The sequence below is a fragment of the Egretta garzetta genome, unplaced genomic scaffold (genome assembly GCF_000687185.1).
Source record: "Egretta garzetta isolate BGI_Z169 unplaced genomic scaffold, ASM68718v1 scaffold463, whole genome shotgun sequence".
Lineage (NCBI taxonomy): Eukaryota > Metazoa > Chordata > Aves > Pelecaniformes > Ardeidae > Egretta > Egretta garzetta.
Genome location: NW_009259188.1, coordinates 125,537 through 137,746, shown reverse-complemented (window position 1 = coordinate 137,746; position 12,210 = coordinate 125,537). Strand labels below are relative to the sequence as shown.

General features: G+C 41.7%; 1 protein-coding gene across 1 annotated transcript in view; it reads left to right on the top strand.

The window, feature by feature from the left end:
- Positions 1-12,210, top strand: part of PHLPP1 (PH domain and leucine rich repeat protein phosphatase 1) — a 77,783-nt gene that overhangs the window by 37,042 nt on the left and 28,531 nt on the right. Inside the window, 5 exon segments of the mRNA XM_035891325.1 lie at positions 3,712-3,858; positions 4,378-4,608; positions 6,628-6,830; positions 8,486-8,546; positions 10,420-10,515. Coding sequence (XP_035747218.1) covers positions 3,712-3,858; positions 4,378-4,608; positions 6,628-6,830; positions 8,486-8,546; positions 10,420-10,515 — 738 coding nt within the window.

Genomic DNA, 12,210 nt, shown 5'->3' with positions numbered 1-12,210 from the left:
AGAGCCCAAATACTGGAGATAGTACTGGGAAAGTGATTGTTTTCCTTAAGCTGAGCCCCTTATTAAGCTATGTCTTCTGGTTTGGGTGTAGTAAAATACTGCTTTTTAATTGCTTTTGGTAACAGTGGGGCAAGACTGGTTCTGTCAGATGAGTCCATTATGGCTGCATTTCAATGACAGTGTATGGCCAATTCGACTATACTGTTCCCCCCTCTGCAAACATAGTGGAACACAAATGCTGCACTGTGTAGTGGAAATTCCTCTGCTGTGCGCATCAGGTAGATCTGAATTTGAAACTGGCACGTCAGTTCATTGCTTTGCCGTGATACAAACTCTTCTTGTTAGTCCCTCTCCTCATTTTGCGTATGTCAAACTAAAACCACTCCTGAAGTGGCAGCTTCAGGATTAAGTGGGCATTTTTTGGCTCAATTATGGCAATTAGTGTTCAGTCATACTGCATGTTTAAACTCAAGGGTTGACATGTCAATATTTTGCTCTAGCTTAAAGTAGGACTATTTTTGATCAGAGAAGGGAGTGTTTGTATGTTGGTCATTACAAGAGAAGGCTTGGTAAGCTAACGGAACATAGTGTGAGAGATGCTGTTCTTCAGGTTGACATTTTTTAACAGATAACAGCAGTCTAGAACTAGGAAAGGAGGGAGAAGAGGAAAGAAAGCATATGTATGGACTTGATATGAGGTTATTACACTGTCATGCCTCAAACGTTGTGTCTTTTCTTTACAGCAATGCCATGAGGGCAGCATCCATGTGCGCCCCTGCTTCTGGTAGGAGTAAAGATTCAGGTGTGAGAAAATGGCAAAGATGCTGCTCTGTAAAATCTATTTAAAGCCCGATGCTGTGCAAACTCAGCAGCAACAGAAAACCTGAGTCTGTAGAATACTTCTCTCCTACCTTACTTATATCGATGCTACGAATGCTATCGGTGCTACTGGCTGTAAATCTATGTAGGTAGAAGAAGCGCTATAACCAGTTCAGCATTTTGAATGTGCAGCATGGCAGTGTTCCTAATGGAAGTGTCCCAACCCAAACCCATGTGCCATTTGGATAGTGGGAAATGAGTGGCCAAAGATGAGAGGTAGACTTAGATTTTAGCTTTGAGCAAATGTCTGCCAGTTTGCCTTAGTAATGTTTTGTACTTGACAGTGCTCCGTGAGGAGAAATGCAACTTTAGCATTTTGTAAATGAACATATTTACAAAGGAAGAAGAAAAAATCTCTTTCCTGCCAGTAGTCTTAAGTTTGGGGTTTTTTTCATCTGACCTAGGACAATTATACACAAGAATGAGTGCAGAACCTGGAAGCTGAATGCTGCATTGGAGTTGGTTAATGTATTTTTCAGCTTCCTTCACCATCCCCACCCCAGTCCTCTTTCCTCTGTGTATTAGCTTGATCTTCTGTAATTTTACCTCAGTATTGTATTTGGGGTCTTCTAGCAGATTGTGGTCTTCACTTGTTTAGTGGGCAAAAGTCCTGAGACTGTTCTGAGAGTCCAGAGTGGCACAGGTAAAGGCTGTAGCCTCAGTGTTGATTATTAAATGAGTTCATTCTTTTTTCATGGTTGACTTGAAAATTGGAAGAGTTGCATTTTGATGTTTCTCCAGCAGCTTAGTTATTTTGACTTAATCTTCCTGTCTTCACTACTATTTTTGCACTTACCTAAATACTGGAAAAAATGTGATTTCTACTTAGAGCGTTCTTGTTTGTATTTGCAGTTGACTTTGAGGAAGATGTGGGACAGCTGTTCCACCACAGAATCACCCCAAATTTCAAGGCAGTATATCTGTGGCTGAGATCTACAGTTATTTTCAAGATAAATGCGGGATTGTGGGTTTCAGTTCTAGGTGGAAGATTTTTAAGCCCTTTCTCTCAAAATAGAGGAATTGGGAAGGTATAATGTTTAAAATGTGCATTTTTTAATTTTTTTTTGGCTAGCAGCCCTCATTAATATCAGCTAGCTTACCCTAGCCTCCTTTTTATTTTACAGTTCCCCCTCCAGAGATACATTAGTCATTGTTTCTGCACAGTAGCATTTTTTTCCCTGCAGCAATAATTTGATTGCAAGATTTCATTTAGTCTCCTTCTAAGTCTGTTCCATACTTCTTCTGCCTCCAGCGTGGCACAGGGTGTTCAAAACGTGTGGTAACTGGCCGTGGTTTTTCCATATTTTTTTTTTTCTTCTGCCATCTTTGCACCAAAATACCAATACAAAGCCCAGCATTCGCTTGCTTGCTGCAAGCCTTTGTAAATGTTAAGTGTATTTGTAAACTTTAAATGTGTTTATAGCCTGTCTTTTGGGGTAATATCCACACTTCACTTACAACCCCCATTGAAATACAATAGGAAGACACTACTTAAAATTTCATGTTGGGTTCTAGTCAAGTGGTGCTAGTTTGATGTAGGCAGTACTGAAGGCGTGTGCCACCGTCCTCAACTGGTTGAGGATTTCCGAGAGTTTTTTTGGCATTAAAACTTTTTAACCTGTGCAATGCTTGATGTGTTTTCTGGTCGGGGGAGGACAAAGTGCTCCGAGGTAAGAATGCGCTGGGTGGGTGCAGCGGCTGTGGGTGCACTGGCTGGAAGATGCTATTGGAGATTACTTTCACGTGGAATAGCAGCGTTCATAGGCACAGCTTTGCTTCCATCCCCATGTTATATAAAAGCCCGCTCGCACAAATAAAGGACTTGAGCCTTAACGAAGGGAAAACGAAGTCCAAATAAAATGTCCTGGCATAAACCATGCCAGAAAAGAAACTTCCTCCCATCTATCGGAATCTGACACAGATCTTTTCATTCATCCTTTCACTTGCCTTTAGGCATACCTCCCAGTGGTTGTTAGGCAACCGTAATAATGTTGCTGAACATGCAGGCTGGCTAATTGGATTGTCCCCTTCTTGGGTTTTTTGTTCAAGCAGTCTTGGTCATCTTTAATAAGGCAAGCACATGCAAGTTCCTCTGTTGGCCGATGTGATAAACCAAGGGGCTTTTAAGAGTTCTGTGACATGTGAAGGACAAAATTTTGAAATCCGCAGGAGCTTTGACATTGTACTTAATTGAGAACAGAAGAATTTGCCTCTGTCACTACAGAAGTCTTGCTAAACTCTGCTTTAGTTCAGCACATTTGCTGGTTGTATTCAAACCCGTCCATTCTAATGAGAATCTGTGGTTGAAAGGCAGTATCTACTCACATGAGTGGAGCTGAGCTGCACCACAAAAATTTAGTGTTCAGAAAGGCTGAGAATTTTCTGCGCCTTGTAACCAGTGTCACTAGGGTAGTCTTACTACCAGGAAATGTGTTCAGAAAAATAGCAGTGCTGTAGTACAGGATGAGATGCCAGAGAAGAAATTATATGTATCATAAGGATGGCAAGAAGAAACAATATAAGGATGGCAAGGGTTTTGTTCTTTGTTACGCTCATAGGAAAATATATTTAGCATGTTGTTCAGGAGGGCTTGTTTCTCTGCACCGGCTTAACGTGAGTGAACTCTTGCAAGTGGTGTTGAACTTCAGCGTCTGGTAGTTTCCCTGGTTGTTCCAAGTGCATAAACTAAACTTGCATGTGATTTGCATTTACATAACCAAACTTACCTTGTACGAATTATTACAAGGCAGCTTGATGTGGTTTATGCGTCACTTACTTGTCTCCTTTATTTATTTTTTTTTTAAATTTTTATTTTTTCTTATCTCATTGTAGATTCACCAAGTTGAAGAGCCTTAACCTTTCCAATAATAATTTAGGAGACTTCCCACTGGCAGTCTGTGGTATCCCAACCCTGACTGAACTCAACGTGTCCTGCAATGCCCTCAGAAGCGTTCCAGCAGTTGTAGGCGAGATGCACAAGCAAGTACTTTCTTAAAACTTAATGTGCACAGACTGATAATATAGACAACAAGCAGTTTCATGACTCTGTACATAATCTTGCTATCAGAAACTGCTTAAACCTATTGGATTTTGTCAGAGCAGACTGGCTCATAGATCTGTATGGAAGCAGTTGTGACCTGGGGGTGGACCCTTCATGTCTCAAAGCTTTTCTGGTCCCCAGTATTTGACACAAGGCGACACCTTCATGGTGAAGATAATCTTTCAAACCCTCTTGCTTACTGCTTCAGCCCTCACACCAAGACTCAGTTCTGTTTGAAGATACTAGCATTTCATAGTTGCAAGGCTTTTAATTCTTTGGTTGCTATTTTCTGGCAGAGATGTGAAAGCATTATTCCTTAACTTTTTTCTTTCTTCTCCCCTTTTGCATGTTTTATTTCACTGCAACTGCAGCAGATTTGTGTGTTTATAGGAAGGAAATGTGATTTAATAGGTCACTCACTTTCTTCACTCTCCCTTCCCCTCCCCCACCTTTAATAGCTTGCAGACATTTTTGCTGGATGGCAACTTTCTGCAGTCCCTTCCTGATGAGTTGGAGCATATGCATCAGCTCAGCTACGTGAGTCTGTCCTTCAACGAGTTCACCGGCATTCCAGGGGTGCTGGAGAAGCTGACCGCAATGGATAAGCTCTGTATGTCGGGGAACTGCATGGATACCCTGAACCTACAGGTGTTAAAAAGGATGCCTCACATTAAGCATGTGGATCTCAGGTAGGTATTTGAAAAGGGTGGGGGGAAAATACGTGGGTCTAAATTCTTGGTGTTGAAACAGTTTCTCTTTGGCTGTCAGAATAGCCCCCCGTGCATGAATCTGTTGTGTTAGCCCACTGAACCGTGCTTCTGGCGGCCTTCCGTAACTCACAGCACTTGCCGTGACTTAGCGTTCTTCTTCTGAGGAAGGGGCAGCATTTAGGGGGATTGATAGTTAGGAAAATGAGTGGGGGAGATTAATACCTATACCAAAACCCCCAAACAAAACAGAGCCTGGGACACTGGGGGCTCCTGCAGTTCTAGTTGGTGTGCTGTTAATATAATGTAAATTATAGTCCCTGACTCAAAAAGCTTCTGTCTGAAATGTTACAGATGCGTGAGATGAAGAAAAGGGCAGCGAAGGTGACAGGACAAAAATAGATATTTTAGTATTTCCTGGTATGTTAAAAAGCATAGTCCACCATGAGTAACGTTATTTTATTGATGCCCTCAGCAGAGTCTAAACAGATCCTCATTACAAATGGCTCTGGTATGAGGCGGTTCTTTATTCTTACGGTCTTTGGGGAAGCCAGCTTCTGCAATCGGCTGGGATTCTGCAATCAGAGCCTGGACCATGAGGACCAAATAATGATGAATTTTGGAACCATTTAGTTAAATTAAGCTCTTCAAGCTAAAACTTAGTGTACCGTACTGCTGTGTAGCTGTCAGACTTTGCAGTCAAGGAAGGGCCAGCATAAGTTAAAAAGACAGCTAAAATAGACATATGAATTCTGAAGTGTATATGGTGGGGTTAAAATATGTCCATGTGCTTGTATGTATGTTAAAAACAAATAAATAAACTGGCCTTAGTGTAGGGATGCCCTGGCTGAGCTGGCCATGAGTTCCAGTGGTGCAGTTCCAGCCCTCATTGTCTTCTGCATCCTTTCTGTACCAAGCAGCAAACAGTGATTCTTTGTAATGTTACCTGGAATAACAAATGTCAAACGTGTTTGCAAGCTGTACTTGCTGCACAGCGAAGTGCTTTGCTTCGGTGAAATTGGAAGGAAGCACTGCTTGTCAACTGAAAACAGAAAAAGCAGGCTGTGGTATTGGTGGGGGCATATTTCCCATTTTCTTTTAATTGGAAAATGTAGCTACTCTGAAAGCACAGCTTACACAGAGGGCAACTCTTTGAAAGCAAGAGTAACAGCAAAGCTTGTGGGTATATGCCCTTATCCTCAGTAGGGAGGCTCAGTGGGCTGACAGAAGTTACCGATTTTAGTGTTCTGGTCAGCACTGAGAATTTGAAACTGAACTCTTCAGAGTGCTCTGCCATCTCAAACATTGCTGGGTTATAGATAATCTTATATCAACTGTAACTTCTGGGGAAGTTGCCGAGTATTGGCAGCATCAATGCACTGCAGTGAAGATGTGATAAAACCTGTTCTCTTTATCTGACAGACCCACTCGTCTTGTGTTTTTGCTTTGTTTTCTTTTAACGCCCATTTTCAGGCATCTGAATTTGCTTGCTGCAGAGCATGGCAAAGCGAGAGGCAAAATTTGGAACTCATAAATCTCAATTTGGCCTTTCGATAAGGCAAGCGAGTCCAATATCTGCAGGTTACTCGTAGCTGCCAGGCTTTTCCAGCAGATGCTCATGATAGGCCAGCAGGAACTGTAGAGGTTTTGTTCTTTTCCAAACTATCGGGCACAAATAACAGCCAGATCATCTTTTATTTTTATAGACAGAATAACAGTAATACTTATGTTATTGCAGAGCTTTTTATCAGTAGTTTTCAAAGTAGTTTAGAAAGGAACTTGGTGTCATTGTTCCTTTGTCATGATGGATAAAACAACAGAGCTGATCCATACTGCTTTTAAAATACCACAGCAAAGGGGAAAATATTTAAAATCAACCTTGATCAGAACCTGGACGTGTGCTAGTTTAATCCAGCACAACCGATTGTAGAGTGAGCATTGGTTTGTCAGCAGGAGCCTGCCGCGTAACTACACTTAATCTCCTTTTTTTTTGTCTGCAAGACTGAATTCAATCAGGAGATTGGAGGCCGATGAAATAGATTTTCTGCATCATGTGACCCAACTGGATCTCAGAGACAACAAACTTGGGGAGCTGGATGCAACAGTTTTTAACAATGTCGAAGTCCTACACTGTGAACGGAATCAGCTGGTCACCCTCAAAATCAGTGGATATTTTCTCAAAGCGCTGTACGCTTCCTCAAATGGTAAGTGCTTTTTCAGGGCAGCTGTGGTGGTGTCATCTGACTTCTGGTTTTCATACCTGGTTCTCTCCGGGATGCTTATGGAGTGCAGTGGGCGTGGTCGGGAGGCTCCTGACACGACCCTTGGATGAAAGGATTTCACGTGTGCCGTGTCCTGCTACTGCCGATTCTGAGCTTAGAAGTGCCTTTCAAATAACACTGGGCTACTGCTTTGGAGGTTTCAAAACCGTGAAAATATTGGAATTTGGGCTGAAACTCCTCCCTGTGTCAGCAGGGAGGGCTCTTGGAAGTTGTCAGTTCTTCGGGCTGTATTAATGTGTTGCTTTACCAAAGCAAATAGGGAATTTATTGTTTTTCCCCAGAGTTCAGAAAGTTTGAACAAGTGGCTGTTTGTGAGACAAACTAAAACAATATATATTTTTGCTGCTACCTCTAGCTGCTTACTCTGGCCAGAAAGCTACAAAATCTATAATGAGTGACTTTACTTGTATTCAGTAATAAAAATAATGCAGCATTTTCCAGTTGAATAACTCCCGTGTTCCATGAATAGGATTTATTTGATCTGTCTCTGGAAGCTGCTATTACTTAAAATACTCAGTTTTCACCACCATTTTTAGTGTTTTGGAGTAGTTTGGTATGGAATAAACAAAACACAAGCTCAAAGAGCTGTGAATTTGCTGAGCAGTCTGCACTGCCTTTAAAAGGCTGTCATCTTAACGATATCCAAGCCTGTGCCTTCATTAAATATTCATGCCAGGATCTTTGTAGCTGGGAAAAGTTAACAAACTGAGCATGTGCTGTGCAATGTGAGCTGAGAACCCAAGTCAACCCATATCTTGCAATCAACTGCCTATTTGGTCTTGCTGTTCCTCCTGGCTATCGTCTCTCTGCACCCTCGGCCACCTCGTTTTAGTCTCATCTTCCAAAGGAACCGTGATGCTTGTTACATTTTCACTTTAGTGGATTTTCTGGAGGCTTAAATAAATGTCTACTGGTTTTATTTCAGCCCTAATGCTAAGCATTAGCTACCCAAAAAACTTAAAATATGAAATATTATTGAAGCAATCAAAATATAATGTTACTAGCGGTAGTTGAGACGCTATGAAAGGTCTGTGTAAGGCTTCCTTGTAAGGCCTGAACCAGGATCTCCACAGGGTCGCAAAGGCTCACGTAATGTGTTGAAAAATACCCTGGGTCTTGCCATGACCTGGAGGGCTCTGGTCTATTCTGCGGCTCGCTGTTGCAGAGTGGGGAGTCTCCCTTCCATGCCTGTACCATTAGTGACCAGTGAAAGAAAGTAGAGCAGGTTTGTGACTGACTATTCCGGGCAGAGGGCGGCGAAGGTGAAGCTACAGCTCTGGGACAAAAATGGAAAAATGAGAATTTGCTGTGAAACTTCTAAAATCCTCCAGTTTCTTCTCTTTGATCAGTTATGCAGTGTCTGTCATGGCAAGTACAACGTAATATAGCAAACATACTCCAGACATAATAAAGAAACAAAACTCAGTTCACAAAGGTCCAGGTCCTCTGAAGTTTTTTAGGTTACTGACTTGTTCCAGAATACCTGGGTGTTAGCTGCTTAAAATAATTCGTATGGAACAGCCATTTAAGTGCAAATCTTTATCACAACGTTTGTTTTTATTTATTTTTCCCCCTAGAACTTGTTCACCTTGATGTGTATCCAGTTCCTAATTGCCTGGCTTACATGGATATTTCTAGGTAAGTATGTTTTTTTTCTTGGGCCTGTGAAATATACATCAGTGAGGGAATTGGGGCAGGAATTGGACCTTGAGATAGAAGACTGATTTTCAGAGTTAGAGGATGAGCCTTTTTCTTCTGGCCAGTTCTTCCCTGTTTCCTTTTACAGAGTTGGTTTGTTTTTTTTTTTTTTTTTTTTTTTTTTTTAGTGCTAAAACAAAATGTGCCTTTATAGTTAAAGGAAAAGAGTTTCCCTGATTTAAAGATTTCCTATCTTATAGCGATACAACACGATGATTCAAACGTGTGCCAGTATGAGATGTGTACAGAAGTTCCTTTCTGGGTGTGTCTGTGTCACAAGCCTGTCAGAGGTGACGGTTTGATGCTTCACTCATCAGTACGGCAGCTGCTCCTGCAGCTCATCACTGCTCTCCACAGTTCCTGGCTGCTGCAGGGATGTCTGCAGTTGCCATTTGCGTGGACCTCACCTTTAACGAGGGAGGTGGGAAGAGGAAAGTGATGGAAAAGGGGGTATTGGAGTTCGGTTTACAATTTAAGGACTGAATCAGGGAACACTTTATACGTGTGCTTAATGTCTGTCTTATTTAAGGAATTACTTATCTGCAAGTTGAAGCGATAAACTTATTCATTAGAAAAGCCTGCTTAAAGCACTCTTTAAGCTGTTGAGGGTGATCGTAACAATTAGTGAGTTAACCTGGGCAAGTGGCCATCAACTTGAAAGTTTCATCAACCATGAGTTACTCCCATTGTGCACCTGAACGTAACTCAAAGGTATGGTTAAATAAGTGTGATTTATTGAAAAGCCTTCTTTGTAAAGCTGGGTTCTCCATTTAGCTGTAAATGAGATTGGTGCAGAATGCATGATTTTGATCACAAAACCCTTTTTGTGCCTCAGTTCAGTGATGGCATTGTAACTAAATGGGTAGGGTGTCTAGCTTTTTGGCTTGCTTGGAATTTAGGAAATCTGTTTGAGACTGAAAAGGAAGCTATCTGAGGATAAGAGGGGTCGGTTTGCTAGTGTATTTTTGTTAAAGGCTATTGCATTAATAAACTATAGGATACAAGTACAGGAATGAGCATGAACATTGCTTTATGTTCATGCTGTGTAAGGGTCTGATTCCTGATCTTAAAGTCTGCATATGCCTGAATATTATTTTGTGCCCAGTTTCGCATCTGTGTACGCTAGCTGAAGTAGCAGTGCTGTGAATGCACACGCACACAACCTCCTCCATGTATTTTGTGCTGCTAGTTCGTGTCTCGAAGGCAGGATACATGGGTGCCCCTGCTGTGCCTAGCTGCATGCTTTCAGTGCAATGTTTGGAAAAACTTACCTCTAAGAACTTAATTTTTAGAAGGGTTAGTTTCTGTGAAGACAAATACAAGAAAAGCAAAATGTTTGACTTCAAAAATAACACAAAAAAATGCATTTTGCTCTATTCAGTGAGAGAGCTGAAGAGTGGTGGAGTGGGTTTCAGGATTGACTTTGTGGGAGATCAAGGGAGGTGCGTTTCAACTGTGTAGGGTGTGAATATTTTCTGAGGAGTATCTCACAAATTTTCTTCTCCGTGGAGTCTTCTTCACCCTCAATATTCTGATACTCTTAATATTTCTTCCCCGATAATTTGGAAGCAGCTTTTTCCATTTTCTTAGTGGCTGCACGTCTAGAGAGATAATAATGCTGTTAGCTTTCTTGGCCCCTCACTCAGGACCTCACTGCACTGGTAGTGCCCTTAGAGAAGGAGGGGTGATACAATCTCATAGGAAACACATTTATTTCCTGCAGGTGTCTGTATCTCTCTTGAGGCTGTATTCTTAATAGCCTTCACCTCTTGATCATCATTTAGTTATACCTCTTTGTGTTCTTTATTCATAGAAATCACCTGGAAAACCTGCCTGAGTGGGTATGTGACAGCAGGAAACTGGAAGTGTTGGATGTTGGCCACAATCAGATACGTGAGCTGCCTGCCCGGTGAGTCTTGCAAACCAGTTGCGCAATGTGGAACAGGATAAGTAATTCAGAAATAATTGCTGATTCAGTGTTTAGCTTGTTCCAGTGACTGTCAGGCCCGTTTTATCTTTTGTTTGATTTTATTTTTACCTCGTGGGGTGTCGTCACGCCTCAAGCTTCCACCCAGCCTTTCTTCTTTTACTTTCATGCAGAGAAAGCAGTGCCTTTGAACTCCAGGTGGAAGTTTTGAAGCTGTTGGGTGGCTGTTCAGGCAGGAAAGCCCTTCATTTTTAATACTGAATATTAAATATTTACAGCCATAATTTTGCATGACAGTTTAGCCATCCAGAACTTAGAACTTAGTTTCAGCAGTGCCTAGAGACTCTAGTTCACGGCCCTGTTTGAGTGAAAAAGGGCTGAGAGGAGAAGGTAAAGCCTCATCAAGCAAGTAGAGCAATCAGCTTTGCTACAAAGATGATCTCTTTTCCAGGAGCCTAAACTTAAAATTGATAAATACAAAAGGTGAGAAAGCAAGCAAACAGGAAGGAAAACAGGAGTCGAGTTTAAATAATGAATGGCTTTTACCAGTTTTTTCTAGAGACCTGTTCCAAATGAGTGTACTGGTCAGGTGCTGGTATTGAGAATTTTTAAGTCCCTGACTTCGCTGGAAGAGAGCTGGCTGCTCTGTGCGCTTCAAAAGAGATGTCGTGAAAGGGAGAACATACGGGGCACAAAGGATGAAATTGCATGGGGATGTGCAGAGCCATTGAAGATTGTAGACATCTAGTATATGATGAGCTATTGAATGTTTTCCTTGCAGAGCTGTACAGCACAGAAGAGCATCAGAAACAAAAAAGGATAGTTTTGTCTGGGTCAGGTGAACATGCCATATGGCATAAACTGGCAGTTTTAGTGTCATAAATGGAAAGAGAATAGATCTCAGAAGTGTGGGCAAGAAAAGGATGTGAGGAGATTTACCGGGCAAACTTATGGGCTACCATGCAAACTATTAACCCCTCTGTTTTTTCGCACAAAGTGAAACTGAGCCTACTCAGAAGGTGGGGGGAGCAAAAGTTCATTTGCCTTTCATTTGCACTTCATAACAGCAAGGAGTATCAAGGCATACCGGATATCTCTGGGAGATTAATGATTAGCTGAAATTAGGTACAGTCAACATCCCACTTGTCTCTCCTGCCATCTTATCATTAACCCCAGGAAACAGCTTATCTTTGAAAGCTCTTCTTTGTAGTATGTGTCTAGCTAGCTTAGCTCCTAATAAGTCAGCTCAGTTTTAAGGCCCGGTTCAAAACACAGGCTTTTGAATGTCTGTTAAACTTCAGGGAAATTTAGGTCTGGGTTCAAATGCAAATGGGTCAGGCCTATAGATCTAGTGTTAAGTCTGAGGTAAATACTAGTGCCCAGTAAGCATGCTCACGTGTGCTGTTGCGTGCTTTTTCTTCTACATCAAATAGCACTCTGAAAGCCCCTGAAGTGAGCAAGCAGGACTCTCCTAGGAGGATGCTTGCAACTCTTAACCACGAATGTTTAAGCCTTGACTGACCAGCAGTTTCCTGGAAGCCTGAAGGTTGCACCTGATCTAAACAAACTACAGTTGATGCTATGCATGTGTGCCTCTTGAGACAGAAAAACAGTTCTTGAAGACAAAGAGCTGAAGCAGTTGAGATAGAGGACTGTGTACTAATATTTGTCTCAATT